The sequence below is a fragment of the Pocillopora damicornis genome, chromosome 8, assembly GCF_964200805.1.
Source record: "Pocillopora damicornis chromosome 8, jaPocDami1.2, whole genome shotgun sequence".
NCBI lineage: Eukaryota > Metazoa > Cnidaria > Anthozoa > Scleractinia > Pocilloporidae > Pocillopora > Pocillopora damicornis.
In genome coordinates this window covers 3,600,894-3,623,394 of record NC_142677.1, presented here as the reverse complement: position 1 = coordinate 3,623,394, position 22,501 = coordinate 3,600,894, and the positions used below count along the sequence as shown (strand labels likewise).

At 39.6% G+C, this 22,501-nt stretch overlaps 2 protein-coding genes across 5 annotated transcripts; both read left to right on the top strand.

Annotated features, from left to right (window-relative positions):
• The first annotated feature begins 10,324 nt into the window (after window positions 1–10,324).
• LOC149040991 (uncharacterized) lies at window positions 10,325–14,836 on the top strand. Of its 4 annotated transcripts, none has more exons than XM_089179967.1 (4): window positions 10,325–10,486; window positions 10,670–10,738; window positions 11,046–11,206; window positions 11,423–14,836. In XM_089179967.1, the coding sequence occupies exon 4, from the start codon at window positions 12,958–12,960 to the stop codon at window positions 13,948–13,950; it is 993 nt and encodes a 330-aa protein (XP_089036093.1). In that variant the 5' UTR covers window positions 10,325–10,486; window positions 10,670–10,738; window positions 11,046–11,206; window positions 11,423–12,957; the 3' UTR covers window positions 13,951–14,836. The 4 variants fall into 4 exon arrangements, with proteins under 4 accessions (XP_089036093.1, XP_089036092.1, XP_089036094.1 ...); XM_089179966.1 differs by having other exon boundaries at window positions 10,670–10,830; XM_089179968.1 differs by having other exon boundaries at window positions 10,670–11,206; window positions 11,428–14,836.
• A 2,819-nt stretch (window positions 14,837–17,655) lies between these two features.
• On the top strand, window positions 17,656–21,138 carry LOC149040990 (uncharacterized). The gene has a single exon (XM_089214203.1). It carries the CDS (start codon window positions 17,777–17,779, stop codon window positions 20,957–20,959), a length of 3,183 nt encoding a protein of 1,060 aa, XP_089070329.1. The 5' UTR covers window positions 17,656–17,776; the 3' UTR covers window positions 20,960–21,138.
• Window positions 21,139–22,501: the final 1,363 nt, after the last annotated feature.

Sequence of the window (22,501 nt, the reverse complement as noted above, 5' to 3'; positions counted from 1 at the left end):
GACAAGAAATTCTATAATTCGGCTAAATTTGGAATTAATGTGGTTACGTCGGGTGAAGAAGAATTTTCTGAGCTAGAAATCATCAAAATGCTGTTCTTTCTGAATACAAACATTCCTATCACGTCTGACCATGTCGGTTGTCGGTTAGAATTTATTTGTCGTTAGTCGGTAATTTTTTCCCCGTTTCGTCGGTAGTCAGTAATTTTTTACGCCCTTTGTCGCTAGTCGGTTAACCCCATTCACACCCTCATGTAATTAAATGTTTCCTCATGTTCATTTTTGTACCTACTGTGCTTTCCTTCAAGGAAAGCCGTAGGCATTATGTATTGGTGTCGTGTAAGTCTTTAAGCCAAGTCTCACGGTTTTCAAAATGACGGACTATCGTGAGACACTCGTAACCGTGATCTCTTACGACTCATCCTAGTTCAGTTCCGACACTGGCCATCGTTTAACGAATATGATTGGGTCCTTCCGGATTCATGTTTGGTTTTTTCGGGTTTAGTTAATTTTTTTTCCTGTTATTCTCTAAAACTATACAATGTAGTCATAGACTGCCTTTTATTAAATATGCAAGTGCACAAAATGCACAAGCTTCATCGAGATTCACTTTTAGGTTTATACGCATGGGACACCTTATTTAATTGCAGTAATTTTACGATTAGTTTCTGGTTTGGTTAATGACCAATTTAATAGATAAGCTGGTGTCGACTTGTTTTGTATTACAATCTAATCTTTTCTGGAAATATTTTTGATTAAGAAGCTCACTAATTATTTTCAGTCTTAACCTTTTGACATAAAGCTAGTCCTTCGTTGATTCTTCTGGGAAATCTACTTCCTCCTGGAAAATCGATAACGACTGATTTAGTGTCATTGTCAAGTGTCTCGTGACTCACTAAAGTTTCCAGCAAAGAAGTGCCGGTGTTTCCATCAGTAAGTTTTAATCTTCGAAAATAACCTGTTATGTATCTACCTTTAACCTGTCAACGTAATAGTGTTAAACTTAAATGTTTCTCGAATGAATTTTGTCCAGGCAACCTACAAACGATAGTGAAGATTTAACAAGAAACAGATTTTAACAATGCGTAGTCCGTGTGTTAATCATCTCCTCGCGCAAGCGCAGCATGGTTACGATCTACCGCGCAAGGCATTACCTGAGTATAAATTAAGGTAGGTGACCGCTTTATGAACGATTGTCAATCTTCTGTCACTTCTTCCCTGGTTACTGTAAAAGAATGTGAGCAATGCCAGTAGCGTTCAGTTAAGCAATAAGCATGCAGAAAACAGTTGAGTTGTAAAGCGTAAACCTCGAGTACCGGTTGAACTACAACCGTGCCGACAGCAAAGAAGTGCAATTTATAGGGCAAGGAAAAATACGAGCAATTGCTTGAATCAAATTTTAACCTTTGAATATTAAATATTTATAATTCCACCATTATGTCATTTTGGTATCTTTGGCTTCTCAGGTTTTCGAAATACTTCATACAGCCTTATCCTTATAATGGAGGACCACACTGCTGCTCAAAAAATTCCTGATTTCGAAGCTATTACAACCAAGACGAGGAGGCTGCTAAGTCTCTTTGAAGAGTTTAGCATCCAGGACCAGGTTTTTAAAGGGCAGATAACGCTATCCAACGGATAAGTGTTCATATAAAGTATTAAGTTATTCACCGGGTATGGATTTATCCAGTGGATAGCATTATCCAAACGGCGCCAGAATGATATTGAAGAACCAAGTCGTCTCACCTGCACGAGAAATTCTCTTGTTGACGCTATTTTTGCCACTTAGGTGAAGTTAATGAAACGTATTTGGAATGTTAATTAGGCGCCAATCATGGCGGCCACTTTTAGAGTAGCTCTAGTTTCTATCACTATTCTATCCTGTTTAAGCGCTGCATTTCTAAACCATTTATTATCCTTCGAGGATACTTTTAAATCAAGGTGGGAACCCCTGCACACTGCTGTTCAACTCAAGAAGAAATGCACCTGTATCGTCAAAGATGGGTTTCATCGATCAAGAGTTCCAATGCAGAAGCACACTAAACACGGGTTTGTCTCCTTAGTCATCCCTGGCCACGACCCTCCATTAGACATCACGGTATACGTTGATATTTCGACCAACCCCGGTCCTGCTCAATCTATTATCGCCATTGGTAGCCGGCAGAGAGCCACTCGAGATTTAATTCGGCAGCTTGATTCTCCAATTCGCCAAACAACGACCCTACAGTACTCTCGGCGCGAACTGGTGTCGCTCCGGAAAAATTACAGCCTTCAGGAGAGACGGTCAGTTTTATTTAAGAACATTCGAGCGGATGGAATTTTTAAGTACCGAGGGAAACGGTCCGGAAGACTTACTAAAACAAAATTAAATACAGGCCGAAGCAAATATTCTTCAGAAACGAATGAATTTTCAACCTTGAATAATTATTCACAGTCGAACAATCACACCTTACCGGGGCTTTCAGTAATTCCCGTGAGAACAACCACACGCGCCATCTCCAGTAGTTACATAAGACCAAGAACTGTTAATTGCTATAACTCTTCCATCTTGAATGAATCTTTACGGTTCAATAATCACGCTTTACCGAGACCTTCAACAATTCCCGTGAGAGTAACTACGCGTGTTTCCTCGAGCCGTTACACAGAAGAAAGAGCCGTCAATTTCAATAATCTGGCTATTATCAAGCCTAAGAGAAACATCGACGCAAAGAAAAACACCTTGCAGTTCGTACCGTCAATAGCTGTGTCTAATGTAATGAGTTTGGCACCAAAAATAGACGAACTTCGTATTTTTTTGAACACCCACGAGTTTGATCTTTGTTGTATAACGGAGACATGGCTGAAAGATTCTATTGACGACAGCGTAGTTGACATTAGTGGCTACAACATCATACGCAAAGATAGGACCCACAAGCTACATGGGGGTGTGGCTCTATATGTAAAAGATTCCATCAAATTCTCAATTCTACGGGACTATGAGTTTCCTGACCCCGAGGGCCCTGAGGTTTTGTGGGCCAAAATCACGCCCAACCGATTGCCCCGGGGTTATAGCTGCCTTATCATTGGTACAGTATACCATCCTCCACCGCCTGCCAAAGATGAGCCCCTCCTTGATTACATGATGGATTCTCTCTCTAGGATAGAGAGTGATATCCCTGGCGCAGGTATAATTCTCGCTGGCGACTGGAACAGGGCGAATGTTTCACCAGTTATTAAGCAGTTCCGCCTCACGCAAGTCGTCCATTTTCCAACAAGAGGGGATCGTACACTCGACAAAGTGCTAACTAATCTTACAGAACACTACGAGAAACCTTCTCCATTCCCGCCCTTCGGACTATCCGATCATTGTACTGTTGGTTTGTTTCCAAAAATTAGATCGAAGGCCAATATTCCTGCAAACAGAACGGTTACTACACGTGCTGTTAACGCTGAGTCCAAACAGGCTTTTGGTCGTTATATGACGGGGGTCGACTGGTCATTAATCGACACTATAGATAGCGTTCAAGAACAGTATGCTCACTTCAGTGACCTCATTCACATAGGGTTAGATTCTATCCTTCCCAAAAAGCGAGTTAAGTTCCACCGAAACGACGCACCATGGATTTCACCCAAACTCAAGGCACTTATAGCACACCATCAAAGAGCATATTACCAAGACAACAAACCATTGTTCCACTACTACCGGAACAAAGTAAACAGGGAACGGAAGCTCTGCAAACGCTCTTATTACAACACTAAAGTCAGCGTTTTGACCGAAAACAATCCTAAAATGTGGTGGTCCGAATGTAGGCGGTTATGTGGAATGAACAAAACATCTACAAGTATCGCAAATCAGCTCCTAGCAAGTAAACCAGCTACCTCAATCAACCTTAAGATCTTGGCTAATGAAATCAACACAGCTCTGCTAGAACCTCAAGCTTCGTTTGACCCACTTTTAGATAATATCGAAACTGTGAGCACTGAGGGTTTTAAAACTCCCATTATTTCACTGGAAGCTACCTTCAAATGCCTTAGTACGGTCAGCTCCTCCAAAGCCGGGGGCCCAGATAATATCCCAAACTGGGTCTTGCGTGAATTCGCTCCTGAGCTCGCTCAACCTCTTCGTTGTATCATCAATTCCTCGATTAGTCAAGGGACTTTACCGGACTTTTGGAAATGTGCAAACATCACCCCTCTTCCCAAAACAAAGATAGTTGAGGATGCGGCGAAAGATTTGAGATCTATTTCACTGACACCAACGTTGTCCAAAATTGCCGAGCACTACGTCGTCCATGAACATGTGAAACCAGCACTTCTGAAACGCCTGGAACCCGATCAATTTGGGTGTATTCCAGGATCCTCCACTGCGCATGCATTGATAAACCTGATGCACAATTGGGCGCAAGCAACAGACGGAACGGGGAACACCGTGCGGATCTTTGCGTTGGACTATAGAAAAGCCTTCGATCTGATAGATCACAGCCTCTTGCTATCGAAACTCTCGACCTACAACATCAACCCTTACATCATTAATTGGATAATAGCCTTTCTTAAAGATAGGAAACAAAGGGTCAAACTTGCACATGATTGTCTCTCAGAGTGGGGATCGGTCCGAGCAGGAGTACCGCAGGGAACAAAATTGGGACCGTGGCTATTCTTGGTTATGATAAATGATTTGAAAGTACCATCAGCCAGTGATTGTATAAAATATGTAGATGACACGACAGTGTATGAAATCATAAGCAAGGGTGGTCCTAGCAATGCTCAGTCTATGATAAACGAAGTAGCTACCTGGTCAACACTTAACTCGTTTCAACTTCATCCGAAAAAATGTAATGAGCTAAGAGTTTCCTTCGTGCGCTCCCCTCCTTCCTACGATCTCATAGAAATTAATGGCTCTAAGGTTAGCGCCGTTAGTGTCGTGAAATTACTGGGTGTGTATTTTCAAGACAACCTCAAGTGGAACACTCACGTTACTGAGATGATTAAAAAGGCCGCTAAACGCCTTTACTTTTTAACTCAGTTAAAGCGAGCTAAGGTACCATCACCAGAATTAGTGAATTTTTATGTTGCTTGCATTCAATCCGTCTTACTTTATGGATGTCAGGTCTACCATTATAGTCTCCCCGATTATTTGAGCTTAAGTTTAGAGCGGGTCCAAAAGAGAGCCTTGAAAATTATATACGGTTATGATAATCATTATAGAGAAGTGCTTCAGATGGCAGAGCTGAAAACCCTAAGGGATCGGAGGGAAGACCTTTGCTTAAAATTCTTTAACAACATCGTCTCCAATCCCTTGGATTGTTTGTACCACTTACTGCCTTTCGACAACCGAGATCAACTTAGGGAGTTACGACGACGCAGACCATTTAGAGTTTCCTTTAAAACAAATCGGTTCAGAGATACTTTCATTCCAGCAAGCGCAAGACATTTTAATTGACATCTATTACAATTGTATATGGGCCCATATGTAAATTAGTTCCCTTTTAGGTTTGATTTTATTGTATAGTTCTATTATATAATTTGTACACCTTTGTAATTCAGCTTCCAGCTGCTATTAAGGTATTATTAATAAACGTCTATCTATCTATTAGAGTTCGGCGGCCAAATATATCTCATCGCTGTCTGGTTTGCGCTACATTGGGATTTGGAAACAAAATACCACTTCCCATATTGAAGGAAGTAGAAATCTTTGGAACTTTGATTCAAATGATTCCTATCCATATTTTTGGGGGATTGCATGACAAAGACGATGCTACCTGGTTTGTTGAAAGATGTATGCAACACTCACATCCCGTACGTTCAAAGACGTGAATATGCGAAGCATGTCGTTATCGTGCAATTAGACAAAAATTAGCAAAACAATTAGACACAAATGTAATGTAGATTTATGCTTTTCATAGAAGCAATTAATACAAAAGATCCTACGAAATAGGCTGAGGAAACTCAAAAACGAGATAACAACTGAGATACGCCAAGCAAAGGCCAAACACCTCAAATATAAATTAACTGAAGGAAAAAACATCTGTGGAATATTGAAATTTACCAACAAGAGGAACCAACCCCGGACCGAGATAGAATATTGTAGCTTACAAGCAAGAAGACGAGACAACTGCCGCTGTCAAAGCAATTTAAAGAGATCTAACCTTCTCAACGATTTCTTTCCAAATATTGGTAAGAAACTTGCTTGAAACTATCTTATGTTACACGCAGTCTAACGGTAATTGTCATCTTCTCTTATTGTGAGAAAAAAGTATATTTAACATGACAAGATACTTAAAACAAGCTGTTATCAACTTTCATCAAAAAACACATTCTCTCATCACGAATTCGGCATGAAAACAGGCCGTTCAGTATCCACGGTAACTATCTGTTTCGGTAAGTATTGTCCAATTGTACTTTGTGAAACAACGTTAATTTGCCTAATAGTAGAGAATCTACTGAATAGTACAGCTCTGGTTAAAATTGATTTCTGTACAGAAATTTCCTGCAACTTTCCCTTCCTGTACTTTCGATCCCTACAACTCTAGATTTTGGTTTGATCCCATGTCGAGTTCACGACCAGGAAAGAACTCTTTTTATTTTTAGTTTTACTCTTGTTCATACAATTCTTTTTAATCAATCATTTTATTTAGTGATGTAGGTTACAAAAGTGGCAGCCATGAGGCTGATGTGGACCTACAATTAACACTGAAATAAAATGTGAAATAATAAAGAAAATAATTTGTAAAATCACCCTATGGTATTTGAATTCAGTACAAGTCAATAAAATGAGGTTCGTTGACAAAAAAAAATTACAAACTAATCTAGAAATTTACGCACATTATAATAATACTTAAAAATATACAAAATCTCGGTCTTTCATAGCTATCATTGGTGCTTCGAATGAGAAGCTATTTATGTTTTGTGACAGCCTACGTAAAATGTTTTTTAAACTGTCTTTTTGAACGTTTGCATTAAAATTTAATAACCTAGTAATAAAATTCCAGATTACAGGGCCTCTGTATTGTGCTGATTCCATTCCACTTTGTACTTCACCCCAGGGATTTCAATCTGTAACCCACCCCTACGTGATGGTCTGTCGCCTAACTTCAAATGAAAAGGGGGACGTAAGACTTAATCATTTAAAATATCATGCTTCCGGAGAAGGAGTCTTCTTTTGTATATATAAGAAATTGGCAACCAATTTAGCTTTTCAAGGCTTTTATCCTGGTGGATAACTCGTACAGCTCTCACTTGAACAGGATTTAAAGAGTCCATAAAAGAGTAACTGCAGTTTCTCCACACCACAACACCATAAGTTACCGCTGGTACAATGGATTTGAAGTAGATTTCCTTGACATCTTCTCCTTTAAAGGTGATTATTCAAGGTGATTGTACTTGTAATAATTTCTCCTTTTCATCCTCTGCACTAAATTCATGATGAAGAAACTTGTTCGAAAGAACGAAGCTCGTTAATCTGTAAAAATGGACGACACTTTGGGTACACCCTTTATCAACTTAATTAACTCATGACAAAAGAAAAAACCTCACGGCAAAAAGAAAAGACTCACAACAAAAGAGAAAACCTCACGGCTAAAAGAAAAAGACTCACGGCTTAAGACTTGTAGTAAGAGAAAAAGGGGGTTCTCATAACGTGACTAAAGACGAGCTTTCATCAGACTATTATCCACAGTTTTGTAAAGGAGCTATGTATGTTCTGTTGGCGAATTTACTTCCAAAAATGCTCGACTTATCGAGCTTTGTAGCTCCTTTACAAAACTGTGGATAATAGTCTGATGAAAGCTCGTCTTTAGTCACGTTACTCGAATTGGACCGGATGATACCTACGTAGGACTGTTAACAGATCAGCTGGGAATATCTGCAGTGGGAGTTGAAGGATTGTTTTGGATAAGGCCTAACATTTACGTGTGGTTTATAAGTAAATGTGAGTCGAGGGATCTTCTTGGAATTAGTGATTCACTTATACCAAGTCAGTTGAACTACATTCACGGGTTAAAGTATCCCAACACTTCTGAGCAAGGGTTCAATGCCTATCACAGTTTTTGTATATCGCTGTACGCGAAATATCACCTGCTTCGATTATTCTGTGAAATCTGTTTACCCTGTCGGCTGATTTTCTGTACTACAAGAATTTAAGAAATAATTTAATGGTCTTAAACCAAATGAATCGTTTCTCTTGTATCGAACTGCTTGCAAATGGACAGACATGGAACTCGATGTCGACGATATATCGACCGCACATCTCATACCCAGGTATGACAAGTCAGTAGATGAAAAGATTATCATGAAATTCACTAGGAGAGCCCAGACGGGAACGAGTTGCAAGAAAATTGCTAGAGAGAAAGCTGGTGGCTAGCTTAAATAGACACGCGCGTGTAGATTTGTATCTCGGAATCATTGACTCCTAAAAGAAGCTGCTTGTTTCGGTCAATAAACCCCAGAAACAGCTCAATTGATTACTTTCTTTGGGGCAGCCATGGTTGTATTTATTAGAAGCAATGGGAAAACTCGCAAACTCACAAGATCGACACGCCCGAGGATTTTGAAACCTTCAAGAAGAAAAACTGCGATAACTTTTTTGTTCTACCTCAGAAATACTGAGTATTTTACTAATACTATTTGCGTACTTTGCCTTCATAAAAAAAATCACGTTTCGTTCTGCGTAACTAGCTTTAGATACTTAAATTCAGTTACAACTTAAGTCATTTCTAGTTTCTTTTTCATCTTTAAGTACTGGATGAGCTATATGAATTTACCTTTTCAAAGCTTGATTAGCAGTGTTAATCAGACGATGTTGAAACGTACCTAATTAGAGAGCTCCCATGAGTTAGAAAAAAAATTTATTGACGGCTGCATCTATGGAAGTCCATACAGTGACCGTGAAGGCTTAATAACGACTAGAGAGAAAGTTAAATATTTAGATATTATGAATTGTATATTGAAGGTGACATCGCCCAGGAGTTTTTCTGTTACAGCGCAGAAAAGCTATTTTTAGATCGTTTGGTAAATCTTTTTCTTGTAACTAGATCCTACCGTGTAACTGTAACTTTACAATTGCTTTGCCAAGGTAGATGTCGGTGCGAGACTACTTGAATCTAGGATAAATACCAAAAGTTATCGTGGTCACCCTTATTAATAACAAACTCGCTTTTCTTTCCGTAAGTTCCATTAAGACCTATTTTTGGCGAAGGCTTATCTCCCCCCTCCATTCCCTTGAAAACCACGTGATCTCCCCAAGATCCTAGACCCCTCCCCCCCAGGCAATAAATTATGATGGCCTCTAAAATAAGTCAATTGAATTACCTTTTCACAGCTTGACGTAAAGCGGATTCATAAAAGATACAAAAACCTGGTTACTGCATTCCGCGAAAAATGTCTAGCATACGAAAATGTCTAGCATGTTATTTATCATCCACGTATTATATTTCAAATTCATTTCTCGCAAGGCAGCCTGCAATGAAATTTAAAGAAACGCTGCAAAAATAGCTATATATTACGTGCCGTTTGAACCTGTGACCCTGAAAGTGATCCTGAGGGATTGTGCAAACAATGGTTTCCATTTTAATTGCCTTTCAATTTCACTCTGCCTGTTGCTCTTCTCAATATCGTAAATGAGTGTAATAGGGATGTTATCTTTCCTTTTTTTTTGAGCAGTGCTGATGTGGGTTTAAAACAGAAAAACGCAGGAGAAGAAATATCGAAACTGGGGTCCGTGCTATTTGAACCGTGACACTAAATGTTGTTTTTAGTGAAGTGTGCAAATATAGGTCTCGGTTATAATTGCCTCTGTTTTTTACTTTGCCTGTTTCTGTTCACCATATCGTTTATGAAGGGGGTTTTTGATTTTTCTTTTCTTAAAAACTGACATGGGAATAAAAAAGAAAAACGTGTAAGCGAAGAAACGAAACGAGATTTCGTGCCCTTTGGACCCGAGGTGTGCAAACATAGTTTTCCGTTTTAATTGCCACTGTTTTTCACTCTCCCTGTGACTTTTTCGGGTATTATTTATTTACAGAGTTTTAAGTTTTTCTTTTGTGCAATGACAGGGGTACGAAATTGAAAAACAGCAGCGAAGAAATAAAAAATTAGATCACGTGCCCTTTCGAACCGTGCCCTGGGCGACAGTTTTGAAGGAATTGTGTAAAACTGGGTCTACGCTCCTTGTGCCTCTGCGTTTCACTCTGCCAGTTATTTTCAACTGTATAATTGATGTATAAAGATTAAATATGAATATGAAATAAATCAACGTACTGCATTAAAATGGAAAATTCCGAGCAAGTCGCTGACCATCAAAGTTCGCGTCATTTGTTATATAACTCTGCAACTATTATGTAATTAAGCGACGGAAATACACCTCATGATGTTATTGTATCTCCCAGTTTGTATGTAGGTTATGATAGGTCAATTTAGCGTGCTGAATTTCACTCTAAGACAGGTTATAATAGTTTGTTTGAATTGAAATATTCTCCCTTTTTTCGAACCCAGAGATAACATAACGGTCCATACGGTAAGTTACAGAATCTCGTTTTTTCCCCCTCGGATTTACGGCCTGCACCCGAGTCTGCGCAAGCGCAGGAAGAAAATTGCGCTTGCACAGTCTAAGTTCGCATCTAACGCGAGCTGCATCTGAAGTAAGCCGCGAAAAAGCTACAATTTCATTAATTCCAGTTGTTTTTCGTCTTTTTTTAAGCCATGGCTTACTAAGACGTGCTTACAACCGTCCTCCTACACAAGCCGCGCCACGCAATTACCCCGAAAGGTATTGTGGGTTGTCTTCAGGTCACGGTTCCTTCACCTCAAGATTTCAGGGAAATCTATGAAAAAGTCACAGTAACGGAGAAGGCAAAGCTGGTTTGATCATGATTTTTTAATCATTATTTATTAGACCTATAAAAGTTTATTGATCGCCGGATACCGAGATAACTATTCGAGATTGCCGATTGCATTTTTGTCATTTTTTCCGATAACCTTTCTCGAAACAGTTGTATAACCTTTAATAATTTGCCGTCGGAGTTTCCGTCCTGAGGCCACACAAAGTTTGATGATTTCATGCTGTTATTTTGCAGGGGACGGCTTAAAATACACAAAATTAAACAACACACATGCTTGGCTATTGTTCTGCCTATTAGATCATTTAATTTGCTACGTCCTCGATGCCGTCGTCGTTGTGGTTTGCTCAAGGTGGTCTCAGAGCGCGGACGAGATCGGATCATCAGAAGATCCAGAGGTGATGATACAATCTGTCAAATTGGCTTTGTGCTTTGCATTTCATTTAAGTTTTTTTGTCAATATTTTAGTACGTAATGTGATGCAAATGAGTATGTGGTGTTTTACTGCGTTACGTCACCAACGGGTCAGTGTCATTGACATTGTACCCCTTTGCGATAAAACTACGGAATATTTTCTAAACGTTCAGCCATGTTCGTTTATAACCTCTTCATAGCACAGTTTGTTAAAAAGAAAGCGACGTGGTGTGAAAAAGTCTTAGTTGTACAAGAGAGTACTGCGTCATACACAACAAGCCCACACGACGATGCCCACACACGATGCACAACGGCCAGTACTTCACCACCCACAAGTACGCTGAGGATACCTTTTTTTGTACCGGCCACGTGAGCAGTCATGTGCACGGGGAACAGTGCTTCTAATTTCAAAAAAAAAACGCAGCAAGTATTACATTTAGGACTAGCTTAGTTATAATAGCTGTGATAATCGAATTTCATTTCAGTCTGTGCCTACATGCGTAGTTTTCTTTTTCAAAGATCTCCTGGCTTAAGCGTGACCATGTCAGTTACGTAATTACATAACAGATACTCAGTTATGTAACAAGTTAAGTTGTATGACCTTAGATGGCCAGCGATTTTAACTACGGAATTTCCACTTTTGCCTAAGTGCTTTTTTCTTTTTTCATACTCAAGTCAGCGCTTTAAAAAGGGAACAATTTATACTTTATACGGAAACGATACAGTTAACCGTAGCCGTAAGGACGAGATACAGAAGCACTAAGAACCGGGACTATGTTTGAACACTTCCTTCCCAAGCAGCCCCCAAGGTCACGGGTCGAAAGGGCACGTGATCAATTTTCCATTCGCGGCAGTTTTTCAATTTTGAACCCAGGCCAGAACTTAAAAAGAAAAACTTAGAACTCTATTCACGAACAACTACTGAAAATGTTACAGGGATCGAGAGTGAAAAACAGAACGGATACCTATGTTTGCACAGTTCAGTAAAGTCAACTTTAGGGTCACGGGTCCAAAGGGCACGTAATCCAGGTTCGAAGTTTAATTGCCATCCGTTTTATATTTCATATCCATGTCAACGTTTAAAAAGGAAAAATTAAAATACTTTTCTTGGACCGTGCAGACAACAGCCACAGGCAGAGTGAAGTCCAGAGGCAATTTAAATGGAAATCAATATGTCATGTATGCACGTTTCTTTTTTGACCAGTTTCGTGCAGTCACGTTTCAAACGGCACGTGGTATATTTTCAAATTATTTCCGATCATTTTTGCAACTTCATACCCGTATCATTGTGTAAAAAGGAATGAAAACAACCCTTTATAAAAGTAATATAATAAACAACAAGAGGTAAAGTGAAATACAGAGGCAAACCTATGTTTCTACACTTTGTACAAGATCTCAAGCGCATGCATGTTTACAATTTTCGGAAGGAGCAAAAAGATGTTGTGCAAACAAGAATTAATGTAAGCCTGGTCAAAGTAAATAAACAACCCCGTTTATTGAAATGCTGAGCCTTTGCTCAAACAACTACATGTTACTTAATTAACTAATGAGTTTAAATTTTCCGCTCCTGTACCGGAGAAGTTACAGCGAGAGGAACAGAGCCAGCACCAACTGACACAGAACTGAAGACGGACGCAAGGCGATAGAATGAAGAGTTATTTGTCTATTGCTCTTTTTAAGCAAAAACCCGTGCGAGGAGAAGTCGCTGTCCAAAAGGCTGGACGAGATCGAAAAAATGAAAAAGAAGATTCTTCGCGAATCAGCTGCCAAAATGTCAAGCTTTGCCCTCCAGCACTTGTACATCGCAAAGTACTATGATGCGAAAAATGGCGAACAATGCCGACCACCTCCCAAAGTCAGTCAAAATGGTGCTTGCCCCTTACCAAGGTTGGCTGAGAAACCAAAGCAAGGCAGGAATCCACATTTTCTGAATAGAGCTGAGCCGAGCGTCGATTGCACAACTTCCATGCCCAAATCTCGTAGAAGTTTGTTAGAAAAGTGCGTTCCCCTGACACTAAAGTCTACCGAGCGAGACCATGCTCCAGTTGAAAGCAAAGCTCCAAGTATTAGCAGTCAACCAAATTATGTACATGTTCCCAGGATCGCTTCAGCCCAAAAGTCCGAGCCCAAGTACCGTCGCAGTGTATCAGACGTTGTGGCCCCAATTCCTAGCTTGATATTTGTGGGGGAGGACGCAGAATCTGAGGACGCCCCAAGAAGATTAAACGCGTGGGATCTAAAAGAAGACAAAGAAAATTTGAAGAGTTGCAATAACGCCCTTCTAAAGCGAAAAGTCTCGCAGTACCTTGTTCCTGAATTAGAAGCTATTGTGCTTGAGGGTTGCAAGCGAAAGGAATCCGAAAGTGTCCCGAAAGATGATTGCGAAGCAGCACCCGACGAGGGACGGAAGGCCGTTGTTCCAATCCAAAGAAGGCAACGCCGAGCTACTGTAGCAGGAGAGAGGCCTTCCTTAACCCGAGAGTTCAATCGCTGGCAGAAGACAGTTAGGCTCGTGAAAGACTTGCCAAAACATGAGCAAGCAGAGATCTTACGAGGAGCTTGTTTCCTGAGGATGGCAGTGCCTGGGTTTAATAGCGCTCCTATTAAAACTGAGGCATCCCGACCACCAACTCAACTTCAAAACACCTCAATACTCATTCCACCCCGTGCACTGAGGATTGAACACTCAACCCTGGACCCTTTGAAGTTTGCTGCGCGTACAAAATAAGACAATCCGCAAGTATCTTTTGCGGGACGATGTGTGCTACAAACAGTGCATATCTGTGCTAGTGTGATTAACTTACATCTTAAACTGTTGATTGCGGTTTGAAGTGACAATCTGTTGAACATTGTACAAACAATGCATAAGATGTTTTCAATGTATACTACGAGAGATCTCACATTGATATGTTTTTTAAACACAACCTTTCGCCTCTAGTTAAACTTAAATTTTGTTCATAGTCTTGATGGAAAATGAATAATACGAGAGATGCAGCCTCGACTGTTTTAGTTTTTGAAACACAGCCTATCACATGTACACCTTAGACCAGTTTTAAGTGAGATTCTGTAGATAGTTTTAATGAAAAAATAAAGAATGAAAATAAGAATTTATATATTTTGCTTTTGAGACTAAATAAATTCTGAATTAAACGCTATTAATTTACCGAAATCATCACCTGCTAGGTACTCAACCATTTGCCTGTGCAATACTTTTGGAGATATCACCGATATTCTAGCTGTTGTTAGAATTTAAAAATCAGATGATGAATTATCAACGTTCGACCTTTGATGGTTTTTCAGTTACTTAATATACGATGTTTTGTCAATTACTTAGCTCGGATAAACTTGAATGCACCATTGTCATTGTTCGGAGATATAAACCAGCTTTAAAATCATTTAACTTGTTCTTGGCAACTGTTACAAGCGAAATCCATGACAATTAAGTCAATTAGAGCTTGTTCCTCTTTGGAATTTAAAGAAACTGACCAATTTGAATGAATTTGTAATACGCACGATTTACACAAGGCTTTACAGATGCTAATGTAAATAAGATTTTTTGATGGTTTTGGGATTATTTCTACTTTGGTAGTAAGCTGCAACCGAGAGCGTGCCAGATTTTGTTGGTACGCGCCGTCACGTTTTCTCGTTTCATATCTAAGTAAACAATTGATCGCATACACCCCTCCCCCCTCTTAACCCTTCCCCCTCCCTCTTGATTGCCATGTCAATGATTCATCTGCGCGCATTTTTCTTTTGAGGTTTGCAGGCGGCCACTTGCAAACGAAAACTTGCTGAACGGCGTTCGTTAATTAAGGGGTGGCAGTAAAAGTCCCCCCTGGGAAATCGAACCTCAGACCTTCGTTCTGCGGCTCTCCTCTGATTCACAGAGACCCTTGAGAGGCCATTTGTAGGTTTCTATGTAACAAGTGTCCAGCATACTGCTAGGATCAACAGTTTTGAAAGGTTCGTGTTAGTAAATAGCATATAGGAAAGATGGCTGATTTTTAGATCGCAAATGAAAAACAGAATGACTGTTCGGGTAATTAAGGTTAATGTATTTTTAACCGCAGACTTTACAAACAAACTTACCGGCTCTTGTTTGAACTATAAATTGCAAAATACTGTCGCATTACACAATACTGCTGAACAATATCCAGAGCGAGTTTTTGTGACAAATAACTTGTAGATGCAAGTTAAATCATTTATATGATAACTTTTTTTAAAGTCTCATTACAGAAACTCACCTTGTCGAAAAACAATTTGGGGTGCTCAATCATTCTGTAAATAAAATATTGTAAACTGACTAATTAATGTTATTCTGGTTACTCAATTCGGCTTATAATATTTTATATTTTGAGCATCAATACACACTTGTTTTTGCTTTGAAATTTAGTAAGTGGGTGCTAAGTCGCCATACGTGATGTTAGATCTCGTTTCAGAGTTTTACAGAGTCAGTCCACAAAGATTATGCAACACAATTTCACAGGCAATAAGTTTGAAAAAAAAAAGGGGGGGCCTTCGCTCTAACGAAGGCGTAGAGCTGAAGTGTCACTTTTAGAAATTTCTTTAGAGACCAATTTACATTATCAGCTCAGTTGATGAAACCAAAATTATGTTGTAATATCTCCATCGACACAGCATGACATGACAGTTTCTTTAGAAACATACTCTCTTTGTTCAGTTTTAAGATGGAACATTAAGGGAGCATTTTATGCCGGTCAGGGAGTCGTCGCACACAGCTCGGTTGACACCGCTCTAGGGAAAACGTCCATCAAAAATCTCAACCAAGGGTATGCAATTGAAGTTAACCAAATTAACCTTCTGAACCGACAGTGAGCGCAGCAGTGTGTGGTCTATTATATTTCTGCTACCAAAATGTTACTAAACGAGGCTTATTGAATATGCGGAAAAGTGAATTCCAGATGTTGGTTTTTGTGCAGCCTGTGAGAAGGCCATCGTCGCTTAGGCACGAGTTTTTCTTTGCCCGCAAGAGAGTCATGGTATTAAGCAATGCGAGTCGGCGAGAGGCCCGGAACGGGGTCGAGCAGGCAGAGCTAAATAACGACATGCTACGTCACAGGTATAGGGTGAATGACGCGGGCTCAAGCGCACGAGGTTTAAAATTCAGCGAAATTTGTTGAGAAAAAAGCGGCTGTCATTTAAAACCGAGATATTTTGTTGTTGTTGGAGGCATTTTTCGGTTTCCAGTTTTTTAAAAGGAGAATATTAATTTTGAAAATATTTAAGGGGGTGTACAATTTTGGAGGTTGTTCTGTAGATTAATGAAAAGCGGCTAGGAAAACAACGCCTAGAAGCAACAAAATAGAAAATCAAACATGTAAAAGACTCAAAATCCGTTTTCTTTAGGACATCTTTCGAGCAGTCGTCAAAAGTAAAGACAATTTAAAATTAAAAAAATGAAGTTCCGAACGCTTAAATCGGCGCGAGATTTAATGCCTTTTCTCATAATTGCTGGCCTTGTCGGTTGAAATCACGAAAATAAAACCCCGCGAAATGCCGTATCCGTGAAATTAAGTACCAGCAGGGTACAATTTGAGAAAAGATCTTTGGAGGCTAACTGCTATTAAAGCAACCGCAGATAAGAAGCCTGATAAAATTCACTAGCTCCTGAGTAGGATTCAAACCCGTGTGTCTCCCAAACGCCAATTTGGTGTCTGTCACCTGAGCTACGAAGGCATATGAAGGGAGGGAGGCAGATTTACTTAGGCTCTTAGGTGAGTCGCAATTGATTGGAGCGGCCGTGCAACTAGTGTCTGGGAGGCATGGGTCCGAATCCCGTCGAAACCTGAACTTTGTGAGCTACTTTTCTGCAACTGCTTCAATTGCAGCCTGCGAAGATCGTTTCTCCACTTGAAGTGCCGCTAATTCTTATTCCTTTTTCGTTTAAGGAAAACAAATGACAAGGTACTTTGCATTCTGCAAATCTATAAAAAGCAGTACAATAGACAACATATGACGCTGAAAATTCGTGGTTTCATTTTCGCACGATAATGTCACCTGTGTCTTCACTTTTGTATCACGATTGGTAGTCGTACAAGTCAGTCGAAAAAGCACACGATTTTGAAAACTGGCCAAGTCATTTTTGAAGGCACACACCTAGTCAGTACATCACTTTGGCCTTGGTGGAAGAGGGTGGTGAAGGTAAATGTTTAGTGATAAGTCACTGTTTCTTTTGTGGTGAAGCTACTACATGCCACGTTCTATTTGCCTTAGAAAGCAAAAGCCTTCGCCATACTTGTAATTGTCTATTTGTTCGGATTAAATCTAGCAGCACGTGTCCATTTCAGTTTCCTGTCTCAGTTTCCTATATCAGCTTCCTGAATATTCGAGAAAAAGATGGCATGTGTAAACAAAACATTTTCTCGTTGGCAACCGTAACTTTGCCAAGAATGGAAATTGATGTTCTTTCCATAAATAAACCATAAAATCTGGAGCAATGACTGACCGGAAGCCCACCACTCTTTCATTACTTCAACTTGCGATATAATGCGATTTTCATATAATCGAAAACAGTGAGAATACAAACTCTAAAAATGGATAATCTCAAGGAATTAATTGCACCAAAAACATTTAACACAGTTAGCCATGCCGCAATTGTTATTTGGATCCTGATCGGTGTAATCTTCCTTGGCATTTTTGCAGACGCAGAAAACGGCGAATCCAGGTATGATTTCCGCTGTGGCGTGGCGAAGAGTGAAAACATCGACCTAGTCCGTGGAAAATGTTTCGAGTTATACGAGAAGCAGTATAATAGACACGCTCTTCCTACCTATGGCTTCGTAATCATGAACTTTTTCCTCATTGGAACTGTTTGTGCTATTTACTCCCGAATAGCGAGCCCCACAGTCGATCAACTGTCGCTAAGCGCTTGTAACGGTGATCTCGAGAGACAGTCGCCCGACCACGAGAAGGCTGGAAGAATGCTGTTTATCGCTTACTGCTGTCAACTTTTCACAAGGATTGTTTTGGGAGTTCTCTTTATGGTCCTACAAACTCAGGTTCTTTATCCTCTGGACTTTCCCTCCAGCTTTTCTTGTTATCCAACCTCTGGCGAGAATCAGCCTAGGAATTCTACTGGCGTCATGCAAAACTCCGCATACGAGTGTCATAATCAACGAGCAGCTAAGAAAAGCTCTTGGATGCGCGCTGTCCTTGTCATGAACGGAATTTTTCTATTTGGCATTCTGATGGAAACCGTCTATTTATTTCTACGTGCGTGGAAAGAAAATAGTTTTATGAAAAATTCAAACTTTCTAAAAGCTCACCTGAAACCCTCCCATGGCAACTCGCAAAATACGCTTCAGGAATTCATGGAGAATACAAAGAAAATTATTAAAGACGAGACAAATCAGCCTCCCCAACTCCGGTCGCCTTTTTCAAGTACTCCCGGCGAAGGACGCCCAGCTAAACATTTGACTCTAGATCAGATTTACACAAAACTTGTCGTTGTTCCAGACAGAGCCGAATATGACTTTTCTGGAGACAGATGGGAGAAACTGGCAGTCTACGCCAGATCGGGTGAGAAAAACATAACACCTAGAGGGCTGGAGGACATTATCAACAACGAAGACAGAAAAGTGTTGATTGTTGGTCGTCCCGGAATCGGAAAGACACTTTGCTGTTCCAAAATTTTAAGAGACTGGGCATTTAACAAAGTATTCCTTAAAACACCTGATGCCAAAATCCATTTTGATGCTACTTTCTTAATCAAATTCAGAGCATTCAACGCGGCAACCGACCTTAGCCTCAGGGAACTGCTCACATTGTCAGAACATTCTCCCTCAGATCACATGGATGATGTAGTCTGGAATTACATCCTTAAGAACCCCCAAAGAGTTCTCCTTATTTTCGATGGAATCGATGAATTCAAACACAACTCAAAGATCAGGAAGGAAAACTTCAAGCCTCAATTCAGAAACCGCGTTGACGAGAAGATGCCCCTTCACGGTCTTTACGAGAAGCTTGCGACTGGGAAACTTCTCAACGGAGCTGCCGTTTTGACAACCACAAGACCTACGGCTTTGTCATGCATCGAACGTCTTTCTTTCGACAAAGTCTTTGAGATCCTCGGCTTCTCATCCGAACAAGTCGAAGAGTACGTAACCAAATTTGCTGAAGAGGACAAGTATGCGGGCGAAACATTATGGCGACACGTTCGCGGTAACATGAACGTTCTCTCTCTATGCTACGTTCCTGCGAGTTGCTTCATCATTTGCTCAACTCTCTTTCAAATGGTGAAGTTCTATGGTTCTAAGAGTCTAAGCCTACCAACGAAATTAACAGATATTTACAAGAAAGCAGTGAAAATCTTTTACTTAAGACACAGCGAAGAATTCCGCGACAGAGATTTCATTCGTGAAGACTTTGAATCGGACGATTTGCCCCCTGACGTTGAAAAGAAGTTCGAGAAACTGGAAAAAATGGCATTTGAAGGAATTAGAGATGGAAAGCTAATCTTTGGAGGAAACGAAGTACTCGGAATGGAAGGTAGCGCTCTCTTTCACCGCTTACCCGACCGTGAAACTGCCCCGTTAAAACGTGAACAACAATTCTGTTTCATTCATTTAACAGTGCAGGAGTTTTTCGCTGCAAGGCACCTGGCAAACATGAGTGAAACAGAATTAAGGAACTTTGTTTCTATGAACATAGAGGACGGCAAATGGCAACTGGTTTTTCAGTTTCTAGCAGGACTAATGAACGAGAAAGAAAAACTACCTAGCGAAATCATCACAGACCTTCTTCCTGTGGAAACTGAAGAGAAAGTAAGCCACGAAGAGTGGACAGAGGAAACGAGAGGAAGGAAAGTAACTTGTTGGCCGACTAAAGATAAAAAACGTTTAGCAGTGACATTATTTAAATGTGCTAATGAAAGTAGTGAGATGGAGGAAATAGTTCAGAGAAAACTACGACAAATTAACTTTAATTTTGTAGATTTTGATCATTTTCACCTCACGCCTGTTGATTGCACTTCATTAGTTACTGTAATTAAGAATGTTCAACAAATTTCACATTTAGAATTGGATTGCAATAACTTTGGTCCATTAGGTTGTTTTGAGATTTGTAAGTTGTTAAAATGTAGTAAATCTCAACTGAGCTGGTTAAACCTCGCAGCAAATCAATTGACAGACGAAGGAGCGAAGTATTTAGCTGAAGCTATCAACAACAACAACTGCCAGCTTAGCACGTTAGGTCTCTGGGGAAATAACATCTCAGACATTGGAGCGCAGCTCTTAGCTAAAGCCCTCAACAACAACTGTCAGCTACGCGCGATACTTCTGTCAAGAAATAACATCACAGCCACTGGAGCACAGCACCTGGCTGAAGCCATCACTAACAACAACTGTCAGCTACGCACGTTACACCTTGTAGAAAATAACATCTCCGACATTGGAGCACAGCACTTGGCTAAAGCCATCAACAACAAAAACTGTCAGCTACGCACGTTAAACCTCTGGGGAAATAACATCTCAGACATTGGAGCACAGCACTTGGCTGAAGCCATCAACAACAACAATTGTCAACTAAGCACGTTAATCCTCTCAGGAAATAACATCTCAGACACTGGAGCACAGCACTTGGCTGAAGCTATCAACAACAACTACTGTCAGCTACGCACGTTATACCTCGCAAATAATCATGACATCACAGAGGCAGGTAAACGACACGCAAAGAATTTAATTAACAATAGTCAGTCTAACTGTCGCTTTTTTATATAGCATCGCTAATTCACAAATAATTGTTAAAACTGGAAAAAAGATTATCTTATCCATTTACAATTCAAGATGTGAGGTAACCAGCTCAGCGACAATGAAATTGTAAATGAAAGAAAGATTACTAATTTTGTGAAGTGCTTATCGGAATGAAGAAAAATGAACTAATGAACAAGCTTATTGAGAACAAAGGATGTCAAAGTGTCTTTTTTTGTAGATAATTTAGTGTTAACAACTGAGTTGAAAACGTAAATTAGCCACCGTAAAGGGTAAAAAAGCTGACGTTTCGAGCGTTAGCCCTTACGGTGGCTAATTTACGTTTTCAACTCAGTTGTTAACACTAAATTACCTGCTATACTCTCCCACCGACGCAGCACCACAGTTTCTTTAGAAACTTACCCCTTTATTCCTTTGTCTTTTTTTGGTAAACGAACCGATAACGTTGAAGTAAAAATGCAAAACTTACTGCATAGAAAACAAACAAACCTCGGACCTCTCAGGAAACTTTGTTATTTTATGATTTTATGTCTGTCACAAGAAATAGTCTTCTGTTGACTTTATTGAAGTTCTTTTGGAGATTATAAGCGGAAAAATTCGGTTGCTAGGATAAGTTTTTTTTTCTAGTGTTCGTTTTGTTTTGTTTTGTTTTGTTTTGTTTTTTTTTTCAAATAGTTTCATATTAATTGTCAATGAAATTAAACCAAATTGTAAATATGTAAAAATCTTAGCTTTTCAAAGACAAAAGACCTTATTATTGTTGGTTGTTGGTGTGAAACATATTATTACATTTATTTACTGATTTTTTGAGGTTACTACAGTTATTATAAATATTTAAGTGTTTTTGTCTGCCGTTGAAAGATATGATATTCATATTTAAACTTGTTTGAGACTTAATATCAAATCAGATTTAACTGACTAGTATTTATAGATAGGGCAAGAACTCCTAAGTTTATCAAATTAATGTTAAATAAATCATGTAAGCAGATTTATGCCTTTGTGTTGTAGTCAATTTAGCACCATATGGTTAGACACCAGACAGAGTAAAGCCTTCTCGATATCAAACAAAAGTAGAAATAATTTACCTGAGAAACATGGCCCTATCCTGTATTGAAGCTCCCCTTGGTACTTTCTCTTCAGTAGAGATAGAATTCTTCTTAAAATCAACCTTTACCCTGTCTCAGATTGAAATACAAAATTATTCCAACCCTATTTTAAACCTGGACCAAAATTCCACATCCTGTCACTTAAATGAAAGAGGCTTATTTCCTTGAATAAGTGCTTGACAAGTCATTCCAAATTTCGGCCAAAATTATTCACGATACACAATCATTTTTAGTTTTTTCACTGTACACATGTTTACTTTGGAGAATTTGGTATGAATAAACTAAAAATCCCCTAATTGATATATTTTTTATTTCCATCACTTATCTGCTTGATATTGTAAGGAGAAATTCTTTCTTGGTCACTCATGGGAGTTAACCCTTTAACTCCCATGAGTGACCAAGACAGAATTTCTTCTTTTGATAACCACATTAATATTAACTAGGT